Raw genomic sequence first — 12,101 nt, forward strand, 5'->3', positions numbered from 1 at the left:
GCTGTTGAACAACACTGTTAAGAGGCCGAAGATTAGGGAAGCGGCAAGAAATGCTTGGCTATTAGTCTATTTTATTCAGTATTTCATAGAGAAACGTTATCAGTTTCATCCCTTCAAAATGAGCGAAACAAGCGCCGTAGTAGAGAAATCTCTACGTTCTGTTTTTGGTTTGTTATAGAGTCATTTGTTTTGTATAATAAATTTAGTCGGGGGTGACATGCTGTTGTACTGTATTAACCTAGGTTTACGTGGGCCGAACCTAGATTACTGTATTAAATACACGTTAAATGTGGTTATATATTCATATGATCACTCATGCAGTAAAACAGGGTTATGGCTAATATTATGACCTTAAATTTGGCTAGTGGTTGACAATCGTAACCCTGATTAGGTTAAGGGTACCCCAAGGTTATAAGGTTAACTAACCCAGTATTTGAACTATTAGGTTAAGTGCCGTAAAGCACGGTAGTTTTGTTTATGACCTTAAATTTGGCTAGGGGTTGACAATCGTAACCCTGATTAGGTTAAGGGTACCCCAAGGTTATAAGGTTAACTAACCTAATATTTGAACTATTAGGTTAAGTGCCGTAAAGCACACGGTAGTTTTGTTAAATAAGATATTTGATTGACTAACCTTTATCCTTGCTGGTAGAATAATGCTGGCTACTCCTTCGATCTTGGTAAGATATAAATTTATGATATTTACATCTGTAAGAAAAATGTAGGCTAGTGGAAGACGGTATGAATATTAGGTTCAATTGTAGAATGGTGCAATATTAGCTAGGACATTGGATCTTTCATAATTGAATAGACATTTGGGAGCCTTTGATTGTCAGCGGCCAGTTCCTCCCTTGCGGATTAAAAATGGACATCAACTAACCTTAACTTTTCCCCCTAACTTAACCTATAAGCCGTGTCCTTACCTACTTGCCTAAAAAAGTAACAAGGAAGAAAAGTAATCCCCTTTACACTGCCGTATTCTAAGTTAGCCATAATCATACATGCAAGTGGCCGCTATCATACATACAACACGATATTTGTAAATACACTATTTTGAATACCATATACTACTGGCGGAATCCTCTATTAACGAAGTTACGGATTTTTATGAAAAATACCCGTTTTGCTTCATTTATCGTCATAGCACATATCTTAGAAGCCACCTTCCAGCCAGTAGTTCAGAAAATCACTGATAGGTGGTGTTTCTGCCATAAATTGTTCGAACAGAATAGATCCCAACACGTTGAATATTTTAAACCTCTTTGTTATTTATTTTCAATATTGGAATATGTAATACTGTATAATCAAAGCTCTTATTTTATAGATCATGTTAATAGTAAAAGGTTAGGGTAGAAACGTGTGTTTGATATATTTAGTCTGATCATTGGAAATGGAAGTCAAATCCATGTTCGAACAGAAGGGTAGAGCGCGAAGCTAGACAACTTGCCTTTTTTTAAGTGTGTCTTCACCCCGTTAAGTTTGTATAATTGCTTATTAACGCCAAAGCACAAGCCCACGGGGCTAACATGCGTTGTGAAACATATTTCGCTTGCCAGAACATACGATCAGTGAGATTATGTTTAATCGCGAGTGAAGCAATAACCAATAAATCATTAGCTCAATTAAGAAAGTATTTGTAATACGATGAACACTGCTACAAATGACGTCATAGAAAATGGGATGGAAAACCCAGTTTCCTATGCATCTAGAAGTCGTGACAAACAAAAGCTCCAGTGTTTTGACAGTGTTTCATTACTGTTACTCGGTTTTGATTACAGTAACTTTTTTTTATTGCGATGCCTTATTTGTGACGACTGATGGAAACAAAGTTTAAAAAAGTTCATTTAAACATGAAGACAATTAGATAAGTACACTGTATTTAAAGGTGTTTCAAATGTAATTGATGACGATATTATTATTATTATTAAATGCTAAGCTACTACCCTAGTTGGAAAATCAGGATGCTATAAGCCCAGGGCTCCAACAGGGAAAATAGCCCAGTGAGGAAAAGAAATAAAGAAAAATAAAATATTTTAAGTATAGTAACATCATTAAAATAAATATTTCCAATAAAAACTATAAAAGCTTTAACAAAACAAGAGGAAAAAAAACTAGATAGAAGTGCGCCCGAGTGTACTCTCAAGCAAGAGAACCTAGCGCAAAGCCATAGCTTTCCAGTTGTGGTAGTCGTCTTTTAGTCGACCCATCATAACTATACAACTATGGATTTCTGCCAGGAATCATTATCATAATTGTTTAAAACACCACAAAATACTTTACAAAGAAGTCTTATCTTCTATTAATTAATTATTGCTCCATTCTATAATTTTACCGAATATTGATTTCTTATTATTGCATTTAACCCTTTTACCCCCAATGGACATACTGGTACGTTTCACAAACTCATCCCTTTACCCCCATGGACGTACTGGTGCGTCCTTGCAAAGAACTGCTATTTACATTTTTTTTTGCAACTTTTTGATAACTTTATGAGAAACTTCAGGCATTTTCCAAAAGAATGAGACCAACCTGACCTCTCTATGACAAAAATCAAGGCAGTTAGAGCAAATTAAAAAATATAAATGGCAAAATGTGCTTGGAAAAAAAAAAAAAAACGCCTGGGGGTTAAGGGATGGAAAGTTCCAAATAGCCTGGGGGTAAAAGGGTTAATTATGGTAGGCATATACAAAATTGGTGGTAAAATCCTCAATTTCGTTATGCTAATTCATTTTGTCGTGTCTATTTTATAGTAATAGTATTTTATGTTGGGATGAAATGTATAACCAATTTTCCTTAGCATAATATGTTATTAGCTGATCAAAATGAAAATATGAGGGCCATGAAATGTTATAGATCAAATATGTACTTCATTGGTTTATTATGGTAAATAGATCTATATTAATTTCTTGGGGATATCTGAATCCATGTTCTGTTCAGAGATAACCTCACCCTTAATAAGTAAGAAAAAGCCATCTGGTATAATACAGTACTATATTACATTAGGTCAAAGCTGATAAAATTTGTTCTTTTAGTTTCAGACGATTTTGATTGTGATTTTTTATGGATTGGGATTTTCGGGAAATATTCCTGTATTTAAAAAATGCGGTGATTTTTACCTATAGAATAAATTAAATTTTTTTTAAATCTCTGAAAATTAAATTTTACTGTACTATGTTTTGTATTGCATGACTCACATGAAACGATTTCCTACATAAGTAAATTTGGGGTGTAGGTAGTTGATTGGGACAGGTATAAACTTTCTTAATACTTGTCAAATGGATTTTGTTTATGGAGAAAATGCTGTTTATCTTTGTCTGAAATGAGATATCGTGAAGCTAGTGTTACGATACTGTATATGAAATACGTTGTTTTAGTACAAATACAAACTCTCGTCATCTACATAGGTTGGAATAACAGTGAAACGAGAATACGGCAGTTAAAATCTTCATAATGAGGTGTAAATAGGTCGCCGGTCGTTATCAGCCATGAGCGGGGAAGCACCACCCCTATGCTTTGCTCACTGAGCACTCACTTTGACAGCAGCTTTCAGCGAGAACAAACGTTCTTCCACTGGCTGGAAATTTTTGTCCAAATTCATACTCAATTTTTCTCTTTCCAACATGTTAACGAGTGTTTGCTGAGGGCATGCCTGCGGAAATGCGGACATCCCTGGGGTGTTGGGACATTGCGGCACTATCCTGAGTTCCAAGGAGAAGGATCTCTTACCTTTGTACCCTTCTTGCAGTCAGGAATCTCCTTGTGATGAGTGGTGGGAGTGGTCACTGGACTTGTAACCTTCCTGCTGTCAGGAATCTCCTTGTGATGAGTGTTATTATTATTATTATTATTATTTGCTAAGCTACAACCCTAGCTGGAAAAGCAAAATGCTATAAGCCCAAGGGCCCCAACAGGGAAAATAGCCCAGTAAGGAAAGGAAAGAAGGAAAAATAAAATATTTTAAGAAGAGTAACATTAAAATAAATATTTCCTATATAAACTATGAAAACTTTAACAAAACAAGAGGAAGAGAAATTAAATAGAATAGTGTGCCTGATTGTACCCTCAAGCAAGAGAACTCTAACCCAAGACAGTGGAAGACCATGGTACAGAGGCTATGGCACTACCCAAGACTAGAGAACAATGGTTTGATTTTGGAGTGTCCTTCTCCTAGAAGAGCTGCTTACCATAGCTAAAGAGTCTCTTCTACCCTTACTAAGAGGAAAGTAGCCACAGAACAAATACAGTGCAGTAGTTAACCCCTTGAGCGAAGAAGAATTGTTTAGTAACCTCAGTGTTGTCAGGTGTGTGAGGACAGAGGAGAATCTGTTAAGAATAGGCCAGACTATTCGGCGTATGTGTAGGCAAAGAGAAAGAACCGTAACCAAAGAGAAGGATCCAACGTAGTACTGTCTGGCCAGTCAAAGGACCCCATAACTCTCTGGCGGTAGTATTTCAACGGGCGGCTGGTGCCTTGGCCAATCCCAGTGGATTGCATGTGGCAGGAGGAGGCAGAACAGGTTCAAAAGGTATTTGTCAACTTCAGGGTCATGCTCAAAGACAAATAAATGCTGACCTCTGACCTCCGATATGATTCCTTCTACTCTTCTCTGTCAGTTTCCTCAGAAGCCAAATGGAGAAAAGTGGTTGGCCTTCAACTTTAGGCCAAGTCTTGAGGCCAGGAGACCTCCCATGTTTCTCCTAAAGTAACGGAAGTGCTTCTCCCTTGGGAGTAGGCCTCTGACTTACTGGTTGATGATGTCTTGTGATTTTGATGGACCTCCTTGGAACTGCAAGGCCCCCTTCCAAGGAGTTGTTATTGGTGACGCTGGCTTCGAAGGAAGCACAGGAGAGTTTCTGCTCCTGTACGAGATACCTTTGGCTTGTCCCCTTCAAGGGTGAAGAGGCAGTCTCTCCTTCTCGGGCTCCTCCTTTCAAAGCCAGCCACCGTCACACCAGTCTCAGTGTCACCCCTCGAGATTAGCTGTAAAGACATGCTTAGTGTTGGCATGAATTCGCATGTCCTCCATTGTCCTATGTACACTGCCTGCATATGAGAAGCTTATAGATCTCAGTGTTGGCGAATAACATGTCTCCCAACACGCTTGCACACATTTGAGCGTGCTACCTCTCCTGAGCGCACTAGCTGTCCTGGTGGTGCTCATGGAGCAGCTGACCTGTCCCCACTAGACAACCCATCCTCTTCTGAGCCTGTTGTAGTAGCGTGCACTATATCCCCATGCGCCTCACTGCGCTAGCTCACCCTGTAAGGGGATGGGAACAGGCGAGTTACCAAACACGCATCTCAACCAGATGTGGTTCACCAATTTGTGTATCAACCTTACCTGCCTCATCACTTCTTGCTCCAACCATACGCGCATCACCCAAACGTGTCTCGACACCTCGTGCGTAACCCAGACACACCTCAACTTCTCACGTGTCATCCATACACGCCTCACAATTAGGTGTTTAAACCATATGTGCTTCACCCATTGGCACGCTACCCAAATGTGCTTCACCTTTATGTGCCTCACCCAGACTTGTCTCACCGACGCACACGTCAAATAATTGAAGAATCGCCACTAGAATAGACATTACTGTACACATGTGCGAGTGCCCCTCCACACGTGCCCCCTCAAGCCCGTGATCTTGATTTTGACCTAGAGATCATCCCTAGAGATCTTAACACCCAATGGAGATGTGACCGTCGGCATCAAGTCACTCCTCTGGGTGACATTCATCCTCAAACCCATTACGGTTCTTGATCACATAGATCTTCAGTCTATACCGAAGAACATGGCTCCCCTCATTCTAGAAAACGATTCTCGATCATCCTGGGAATCTCAAGACTCTGGATCCAGAGCTGATTCTAGGAGGGGTACTGCCATTAGCCCATCTCATTCTTGATCTCCTCTAAGGAGAGAGGAGTTTGAGACATACTTATCTCTCAACCCCTCCCTACTCTGGCCAGTTACAATGTCGGAGAGGGAAGACGTTGCCGCTGACATAGACTGGTACACTTCTGATGGTGCTCTTCCACAGCCAGCTGGACCTAAGGCCCCTGACACCGAGGAGGGTGAGTCAGGGTCCACGTTTCTACAGATGTTGGCCAGTATGTGCCTAGTAAATGGTCTCGGAGACTGCCCTTTGCTCTCTTCCCAAGGAAGGAAAGCCGCGATTGACAGACTGTGCCGTGCACTTACGGGTACCAGACCGCATTAAGACCTTCCATGGTTTATTATGGCTTCGGAAGCCCTAGACAAAGTAGACGCGCAGGTTTATGCGAGGAAGAATTCTCTAAGGGCTTGATTGATTCCACTGGCTATTTTTTGCCAGAGAAAGTACTCTTTATCTTTCCGGATAACGAGCCTCCGTTTTGTAACCGATGACCCAAATTATCTGTTACTACAGTATGTCCAATAAGGAGTTTGAGGCTCTACCTCAAAAGAACAGCACCAGCTCGCCCCCTGGTGCCTTCACTGTTCGTCGGCACAGGTAGGATCAAGAGGAGGATCACAAAGAACAGCCTATCTGCTTGGATTTGTAAGGTCATTGACCTTACACTAAATCCAGATCCTCCTCCAACACGTCGACCTAGAGCACATGAGGTCTTGTGCATTGTTTCGTCCCTGGCTTTCAAACATAACTACTCTGTGGTGCAGGTTCTAGAAGCGGGTGTGTGGAAGCATCAAACGACCTTCACCGCCCACTACCTGCAAGATTTAATCCACAGGAGACTCGATACGTCCTCTTATCATTCCTGTGGTGGCTGCACAACAACTGGTTTAGAACCTCAAGCTCCTTAATGGACAAGTGACAGGAGGTTCAGGGCATTGGTTAACCAGTTTTAGTCTTTTGTAAATGAAAAGTAGTGACTGGCGCTTATCTTTTCTTCACCCTCCCCTCTTGGGGAAATCAGCATCCAGGGTCCTCTGTACAGCTGACCTCAACTACTGCAGGTAAGCCATCCCTTGTGTAACCTAGTACTGTATTGTGTCAATACTGTTGTGTCCCCATACCCTAGCAAAGTGGTATTGGGAATGTCTTGGTGATCTCGGACAGTTCCTATGACTCGGAAGAACTTTTACCTTGACAGTCACATTGCTAGTATCTCAACATACAGCTTGCGTAGGCCACATACCATGCATAGCAAGGTGTTAGTGTTTCCACTTTTATGTGCTAAGACACTTAAAGGGGAATCCCTGGGTAAAGCCAAAAAGCCAGATTGGCAGAGATCTCCACCCTCCTAAGGGGTGAGTCAACCCATATAAATAGTGTTGGTTTGTGTTCCAGTTAAGGAAAAAAATGACAAATTTGTAAGTAATTTGTGTTTTTCCTAACGATACAAACTTGTAGCTATTTATTATTATTATTATTATTTTTTTTTCAATATTAAACTTAGCCGGTGATCATATAGCTGTCAGCTCTGCTGCCCGACAGAAAAACCTAAGGACAAAATACGCCAGCGATCGCTATACAGGTGGGGGTGTACATCAACTGCGCCATCTGTCGAGCAGGTACTCAAGTACTCCATGTCAACACAGAACCAATTTTCTCTCTGTCGTGCCACTGGCAAGACCTACTAAATACGCTGTTACTAACTGGATTTGTTTTCACAACTATTTGGTGAAGTACACTATTCCAGTTTTGAGCTTTCGCTATGCAGGGGTTTTATCTTCATCTCAAAACTTGAACTCGTTTTGGATAGATTTAATTATGGTGACAAAGAGAGTATGGACTCTCTTTCACTTTTAAATGGCCGACCCTTCCCTTAGACGGAAGTGTGTTTAGGTTTTTAGTAATTTTGCTTAACACGTTATAGATCTATATATTTTATATCTCTCCGCCTTTATTAGGCCTCTTCGATTAACTTTCCATTTATTATAAACATATAAAGATAATTTTTATGTTTTGTTTATATGCGACCTTTCCTGATAGTAGGCGGTCCTAACTTGGAACCGAAGTTAATCAACGTTGAGCCCGTTATATCGTATTTAGCCTTTAAAGAATTTAAAACTTTTTGAATTTAATGTTTTATGAAAGAATTTCTTTGATAGTCTCGTACTGTTTTCAAAGATGAACTAACGTTTAGTTTTTTAGACTACGCAGTTGTTGACGTTCAGGACGTTCAAAATGCGCTCTATCGTTACGATAGAGAGAGAGTGTATCACGGTTTCACTTTGCAGTAAGAGTAAATCGATTCTGACGTTTCGTTCATTCTTTCTTAGCTTAAATGGTTTAAATTCTAAATTAAAGGAACTTTTTATTTGGAAAACCTTTCAGTTTTTTTTCCTTTAGCCAAATAACATGTTTTGACGATATATAATTGGGCTCTTCTCTCAGGTGCGAAATCAAGAGAGAAAGAGAGAGAGAGATAGAGACGGAGGGAGAGAGAGGAGAAAAAACGTTCCGTTCAAGCGGATAACGTTGTTCTCGTGTTACTCTCCTCCCTAGTCGCTGTACGGGGAAGAAGGTAAAACGTTTCTAGGGTTTTATTCTTGTCCCCAGGCTATGTGCGGTGAGAGATTGTAAACGTACTTTATTTGAACTAGTGTTTAGTCTCTTTTCCAGCCACTGAATTCTTTATCTTTATATATGTTTTCTGTTTTTGCTAGTATTAATTTCGATTTCAGTGAAATAAGTACAAAACAGAAAATCGAAGTGATAAAGTGATATGCGCAAAGTGTTACAGTGTTGCGTCCGAGGGTTCGTCTGTTCTTGCCTGTCGTTCACCTAGTCCGGGACCTCTTGCAAGCTCCCAAGCCCAGGGGAGAAGTAATGTCGAACGACTTATGGGTTCGTCAGGCCTTGATCAACGAACAGACGTTTTCCCTCCGTGGTTTCGGGCGTATCTACCCAAGATCGCCCCACCCACACAAATACGAGAGAGCCCATTTACTTCTCGTCTGCGGAAGAGGTTTCTCGTAAGAAACCTTGGACCAAGGTCTCGCAGCTTATTAAGCGCAAGTCGGTCCCTTCCGCGCAAGTCCAACGGCCCAGGTGTAGCCACTGGGTCAGTTCGGACTCGCTGCAGTCTTCCGATGACTGCACACCTCCTAAGAGAGGCAAAGTGGTACCGCAACAGGCAGTAACACCGTCTGTTGCCGCACCTGCTGCTGTAGACCCTAAGTGGTCTTTGCTACAGTCTATGCAGACACAGTTAGCATCTTTTATGCAGGAGTATCGTGCGGAGAAGGTTGACGCTGCACCCGTTAGCCTACAACCAACCACGGTTGTGCGTACAGTAGACACTGACGCTACCTGCTCCCGCACTCCGCCTGTGAGAGTTCCACCACCCATGCGCAGTGTACCCTGCCAGCCGCACGTTGACGTTCACAGACGCACGCTACCCTCCGTTGTCGTTCGCGAGTTACCACAACAACAGGAGGGTGGAATTAAGTTGCTTTGTTTTGACGCTGTGCGTCAACCTCCGCAACCCACTGTGGTTACCGCTACTCGCCCGCAGCAGACTAGTCAGTCAGGAGTAGAGGCTTTGCTTCCCCACACAGCTATGGTTGTTGCCAGCTCACAGACTGTCAAGCAGTTACATGACGTTGCCTTCTGGTCTGCTACTAATGCACCAGTGCTGTATGTCCTCACGCACCTGTTGTGGTTGACAGTTCAGTTTTTGACAGTTCACAGACTGTCAAGCAGTTACATAACGTTGCCTTCTGGTCTGCTGCTACTGCACCAGTGAGACCCTCACTGAGATAACCTAGCTTTTCTCGGACAAGGTTCCTGTAGATGAGAAAGTGCTGTTCTCCCTCCTATTGATATTCCTTTGAGGACTCTGTCATTTGGAGAGGAGCCTTAAGCTGCTTAGCCTCCTATGGACTTTAATTAAATCATGATGATTTTTTAAGGATCTTCGTCCGGATCTTGTAACTGCTGCTCCTCGTTCGCCTAACGTCAAAACTTACACTAGGCCTAGCTACTTCGAAGCCGTTGTTGTTAAGCTAGTGCTCTCTCGCTCTCCTAGAGAGCGTTACGTTGGCTAGGCGACTGGTTTTTGCACCAGGAGGAGTTTTAGGGATACAGCCTTTGATTTCCCTTCTTTTAAACTGGCTTATAGAGCGAGAGTCTGATAGGACACGAGAGAAGTTCTCGGCTTGGGAGTTCATGCCTCTGCCCAGGTAGACTTCTCAATTCTGGTAGACTCGCCCTGGCGCCTAGCCAGGAGACGCTCCAAGTTGTTTACAGGTCAACTTCTCAACTTTTGTCGAGCCTTTGAAGTTTTGCTGTACTATTATGTCACACATAACAAGGCTTCCAGGGATGGTAATTGGTTCCGCCTCAGTCGCTAACCCCGTCTGTTGCCACACCTGCTCCCGTAGACCCTAAATGGGCTTTGCTGCAAGACATGCAGTCCAAGCTTGTGTCCTTGATAGAGGACTTAAATACGGAGAAGAACCTTCTGGCCAACAACCTTCCAACCGGTTGGTTGTGCGCCCTGTTGACGCTGAGGTATCCTACTCGCGTCTGCCAGTTGAGGTGGTTCCTCCACCGATGCGACCCAGTGTGGGTTGCCAGTCGCACGTTGACGTTAAGCGACGCTCGGAGGTGGTTGTTGACGTTCAGTGTGTCACTAGGAAGACGTTCAACAACCAGCAGAGGTGACTTGTTGTGACGCAGTGCGTCAACCTCAGCAACCCGGTAGGGTGTTGACTGCACAACCCAGACAGTCTAGACAGTTTCGGGTTGACGCTGTACTTCCTTGCGCACCCATGGTTGTTGACAGTTCACAGACTGTGCAGCAGTGCCATGATTTTGCGTCCGGCTCCGTCACGCATCCACCAGTGCGACCGTATTCAGCGAGTCAGACGTTGCCCACTCCGTTGCCGTTTCCTCATCAGTTTCGGATGAGGAACCCTCTGATGAGTACGTTGCTGAACAAGACGATCAACCCCCAGCCCTGCTATCCATCCAGAAGATGCTGAAGAAGGAACGCTGCCCAGTCAGGCTGTGGATGAGTCTGGTAGGGACACTGTCATCCGTGGATCAATTTGTGTCACTAGGAAGACTACACCTCCGTCCTCTTCTATACCATCTAGCTTTTCACTGGAAAAAGGACAAGACGCTAGAAGCGGTCTCGATCCCGGTTTCCGGAAAGATAAAGTCTTGTCTGACTTGGTGAAAGGACTATATCAACCTTAGAGAGGGTCTTCCCCTGACTGTTCAGACTCCCAACCACGTTCTCTTCTCGGACGCATCGGACGTAGGCTGGGGTGCGACATTAGACGGTAGGGAATGCTTGGGATTATGGAACTCGAGTCAAAGGACAATGCATTTCAACTACAAGAAGCTACTGGCAGTACGTCTGACCTGGAAAAGCTTCAGGTCTCTCCTTCAAGGCAAAGTGGTGGAGGTGAACTCGGACAACACCACGGCTTTGGCGTACATCTCCAAGCAAGGAGGGACCTACTCTCTGACATGGTACGAGATCGCAAGGGACCTCCTCACCTGGTCAAAAGGTCTAGACATTTCACTAGTAACGAGGTTCATCCAAGGCAACTTGAATGTCATGGCAGATTGTCTCAGTCGGAAGGGACAAATAATTCCAACAGAATGGACCCTCCACAAGGATGTATGCAAGAGACTTTGGGCCACCTGGGGCCAGCCAACCATAGATCTCTTCGCAACCTCGATGACCAAGAGGCTCCCAATATTTTGCTCACCAATCCCGGACCCAGCAGCAGTTCATATAGATGCCTTTCTACTAGATTGGTCACATCTAGATCTATATGCATTCCCTCCGTTCAAGATTGTCAACAAGGTACTGCAGAAGTTCGCCTCTCACGAAGGGACAAGGTTGACGCTAGTTGCTTCCCTCTGGCCCGCGAGAGAATGGCTCACCGAGGTACTTCGATGGCTAGTAGACGTTCCCAGAACACTTCCCCTAAGGGTGGACCTTCTACGTCAGCCACGCGTAAAGAAGGTACACCAAGGCCTCCACGCTCTTCGTCTGACTGCCTTCAGACTATCGAAAGACTCTCGAGAGCTAGAGGCTTTTCGAAGGAGGCAACCAGAGCGATTGCTAGAGCAAGGAGAACCTCCACCCTTAGAGTCTACCAATCGAAGTGGGAAATCTTCCGAAACTGGTGCAA

General features: G+C 43.4%; 1 protein-coding gene across 2 annotated transcripts in view; it reads left to right on the forward strand.

Annotated features, from left to right (window-relative positions):
* Positions 1-12,101, forward strand: part of CstF64 (cleavage stimulation factor subunit 2 CstF64) — a 64,921-nt gene continuing 52,820 nt past the window's right edge. For both annotated transcript variants that reach the window (XR_011042574.1, XM_068367353.1), the window contains exon 1: positions 1-167. Coding sequence is in view for 1 of the 2 variants with exons in the window: in XM_068367353.1 (XP_068223454.1) it covers positions 119-167 (49 nt within the window). In the remaining variant the exon portion in view is untranslated. The remainder of the gene's footprint in view (positions 168-12,101) is intronic.

Source organism: Palaemon carinicauda, chromosome 45 (genome assembly GCF_036898095.1).
Source record: "Palaemon carinicauda isolate YSFRI2023 chromosome 45, ASM3689809v2, whole genome shotgun sequence".
In the NCBI taxonomy this organism is placed as follows: Eukaryota; Metazoa; Arthropoda; class Malacostraca; order Decapoda; family Palaemonidae; genus Palaemon; species Palaemon carinicauda.